Here is a 3470-nt window from a genome sequence, read left to right as displayed (position 1 = left end):
GGAGATCCGTGGGGATGGACGTGCGGATAAGTGAGTCGCGGAGGGAACAATCCCTGCGGGAAGCAGAGAGGGGTGGAGAGGGAAAGATGTGCTTAGTGGTGGGGTCCTGTTGAAGGTGGCGGAAGTTGCGGAGGATAATGTGCTGGATCCGGAGGCTGGTGGGATGGTAGGTGAAGACAAGGGGAACTCTGTCCCTGTTGTGGTGGCGGGAGGATGGGGTGAAAGCCGAAGTGTGGGAAATGGAGGAGATGCGGGTGAGGGCATCATTGATGACGACAGAAGGGAACCCACGATCCTTAAAGAAAGAGAATATCTGAGATGTCCTGGAACGGAAAGCCTCATCCTGGGAGCACCTCCGCGACGTCCCTCCCCACGGATCTCCCACCTGGCACTTATCCCTGCAAGCGTAAGTTCTACACCTGTCCCTACACCTCCTCTCTTGCCACCATTCAGGGCCCCAAACAGTCCTTCCAGGTGAGGCAACACTTCACCTGCGAGTCTGTTGGGGTCATCTATTGCATCCGGTGCTCCTGGTGCGGCCTCCTCTACATCGGTGAAACCCGACGCAGATTGGGGGACCGCTTCGTCGAGCACCTCCGCTCCGTCCGCCACAACAGACAGGATCTCCCGGTAGCCACCCACTTCAACTCTGCTTCCCATTCCCATTCAGATCTGTCCATACACGGCCTCCTCTACTGCAATGATGAGGCTAAACTCAGGTTGGAGGAGCAACACCTCATATACCATCTAGGTAGTCTCCAGCCCCTTGGTTTGAATATAGAATTCTCCAACTTCCAGTAATTCCCACCCCTTCCCTTCCTCTATCCCTATTTCACACCACCTCCCTCATAGTTCCACCTCCTTCTACTGCTGCGCATTGTTCTCCTGCCAATCACCTCCCTGCTTCCCCTCCCCCACCCCTCTGTCTTTCAAATTACTGTTTTTTTTTTCTACTACCAGCATTCTTCAAACCCTCCCCAAAATTCTTCCTTCAGTCCTGACGAAGGGTTTCGGCCCGAAACGTCGACTAATCTTTTCAACTGATGCTGACTGACCCGCTGAGTTCCTCCAGCGCATTGTGAGTGTTCCTTTGACAACAACATCGGCAGATTATTTTGTGTTTACAGGACTAATGATTTATTAGCAGACAGCGTGAGAAAACACACAGGAGGAGATTTAAGTGATGATCTTGCTGTCATTCACCATGGTTGGTTGATTGCGTCTTTACTGGTATTTGGAGCTCAATTCATCCGAGACCACCTTAAGAAATTTACCAACTGCACAGTGGTATGCAGGGGTGAACGTAGGCAAGTGAATGGCCAGGGTGAGTACGATACAATTGGTGAGCAGCTGTAAAAGTGAAAAGTAAATAGCATAGGCTGGTGTTAATATTCTCAACGGTTGAATTTACCCATTAAAAGTGCGTTGATTGTTTGTCCTTTGAATGCTTTCCTATGTATAATGCAACAGGACAAAATATTCCCAGCTAAGCTGACGAAGATGACATTTCCAGACTGCTGGGATTTCAACTGAATAAATTTGAAAGTTCAGAGTTGCTGATCTAATTATAATATCATAGTTTATGTAATAACAATTACTAAGATTCTATAAAATTGTTACATACGTGAATGTAATGAGGATCCATCTGCAGTTCTTCACGATATTCAATGGCAAGCCCTTCCAGGTGTTTACCCATGTGGTCCACATCATGGGCTGCATCCGCCAATGCGTTCATTACCAGGCGACCGTGATTTCTGACCGATGGGTCACAGTCTTCGAAGCCAGTGAATTTCTTGAAATTTTTCTTAGTTTGAGGATAGACCTTAAACAACCTTCAGAAAAATGGAAAGTGAAGGCAGAAATTATTTGCAGACACAATATACACTACATCTCGCCTAGAATTAAATTTAATTTTTCTTCGGACCAGCAATCGCACTACTTTGGAAAATCTTCAATTCTATACAGAGAATGTCTTTGTATAGGGAAATGCAAAGACATGTTACCGATTACAAATAATAGCTGAAAATGCATTAATTATACTATGAATCTAAGAAAATTACCTGACTAAAGCATCCGCACCCCAAGCTTCAGCATTTGCCTTTATGTGGTTGCCAATTTCTTCCATAATCTGTTTCTCGCTGTCAGAGAATGCCATTGTTGCAGAGTTTTCGCCTTTTCAGATCTCTCAATAACCAGGAGATGCCTCTGGCTTGATGTGTCCGTACTTACTGCAATTCGCGCTGAGCCGCACCCTCTCCGCCCCACTTTTCCCATTGGTTGTGGGTCCTGATTCATGGTCTATGTAATATAATGATAAGAGGCAATGGGAACGGCAGCCAGTTGTCCGGTTCACATACGACCGTTAGCAAGGATATCCTGTTTCCTAAAAGATAAACACCACCTTAATATATTTCATTTGAAGCGCTTTTGCAAAAACTTAGTATATTTCCGTATAAGTTATCAGTAAATGTAGAAAAACATCCATTACTCTATATGCGTTTTCAAACTAACCCTGATATAATAAGTTTATTTCGTTTTATTGTTATTTTTGCCTGGATATTACACTGAATTCACCCATTCAACTTCATCCTCCTCACCTTTAGTCTTTTTTATTTCACAACTGTCTAACCTCAGTGTGCAGGGAGACTTGGTTTTCCAAAATTCTCAAGATGCCTGCTGCGTACGCTGCACAGAAACTGACTGGGCAAAATGAATGTTAATGTAACCATATTGGACCAGGAAGTGTGTTGGTCTAGAATCACGTAAATAATGTGTATTAGCAAACAGCTGAAGGATTTGGTTATGCCCTAGTCTATTTAAGGTCTAAAACGTGAGGATGGCCAGAGCAACTTTGCAGTATTGTTCTGGAATTACATAGACATGGGAGAACTGAGCTGATGTTACAAGCACATTTAGAGAAGGAAACTCAGGTCAGGTTTGAGGTTACAGACCTGATCAAACAGCGAAAGGGAGAGTGATGAAGTTGGCTTCTGATATCAGAATTATGCAGCCAAAGCAAATGATTTTGAATTCTTCCTAAAGCTCATTTGGAACAAAATTTCCTTCATTCATTGCCAGACATCAGATAACTAGCGTGACTGAGCAGAAGCAGTGGATGAGTCAGCAGAGTTGCAAAGAAATACAATGTTGTGGTTCATTGTATCTAATATGTTACTGCTCTCTGAGAAACATAAAGCACTGATTATTTTAAGAAAATACATTAAAAACATTTTGTTTTCATATTTAATTTAAATAATTTTGTGATTTGCCTCAAATTGTATAGAATAATGATTTAGCAATGTCTAGTGAACACATCTCACATGGAGTAATGATACTACAATACTTAACCGAATGTTATTAGCATATGGTGGGTGGAATTTATTATTTAAACAACATTTTGGATGGAATTTTGTCATTTCAGTAACAGACTTTCATGATGTGAACGTAAGAAATGAATGAAGGTTTGGACA

The 3470-nt window shown here is 43.0% G+C and overlaps 1 protein-coding gene across 1 annotated transcript; it reads right to left on the bottom strand.

The window, feature by feature from the left end:
• Positions 1–1020: 1020 nt before the first annotated feature.
• Positions 1021–2279, bottom strand: LOC140207507 (hemoglobin subunit alpha-like). Its single transcript, XM_072276033.1, has 3 exons — positions 2061–2279; positions 1625–1832; positions 1021–1350 (listed from the first exon to the last, which is right to left on the bottom strand). Exons 1-3 carry the CDS (start codon positions 2153–2155, stop codon positions 1225–1227), a joined length of 429 nt encoding a protein of 142 aa, XP_072132134.1. The 5' UTR covers positions 2156–2279; the 3' UTR covers positions 1021–1224.
• Positions 2280–3470: the final 1191 nt, after the last annotated feature.

This window comes from Mobula birostris, chromosome 13 (genome assembly GCF_030028105.1).
Source record: "Mobula birostris isolate sMobBir1 chromosome 13, sMobBir1.hap1, whole genome shotgun sequence".
NCBI lineage: Eukaryota > Metazoa > Chordata > Chondrichthyes > Myliobatiformes > Myliobatidae > Mobula > Mobula birostris.
The sequence above is the reverse complement of the archived record's forward strand: the minus strand, read 5'-3'. Positions and strand labels throughout refer to the sequence as shown.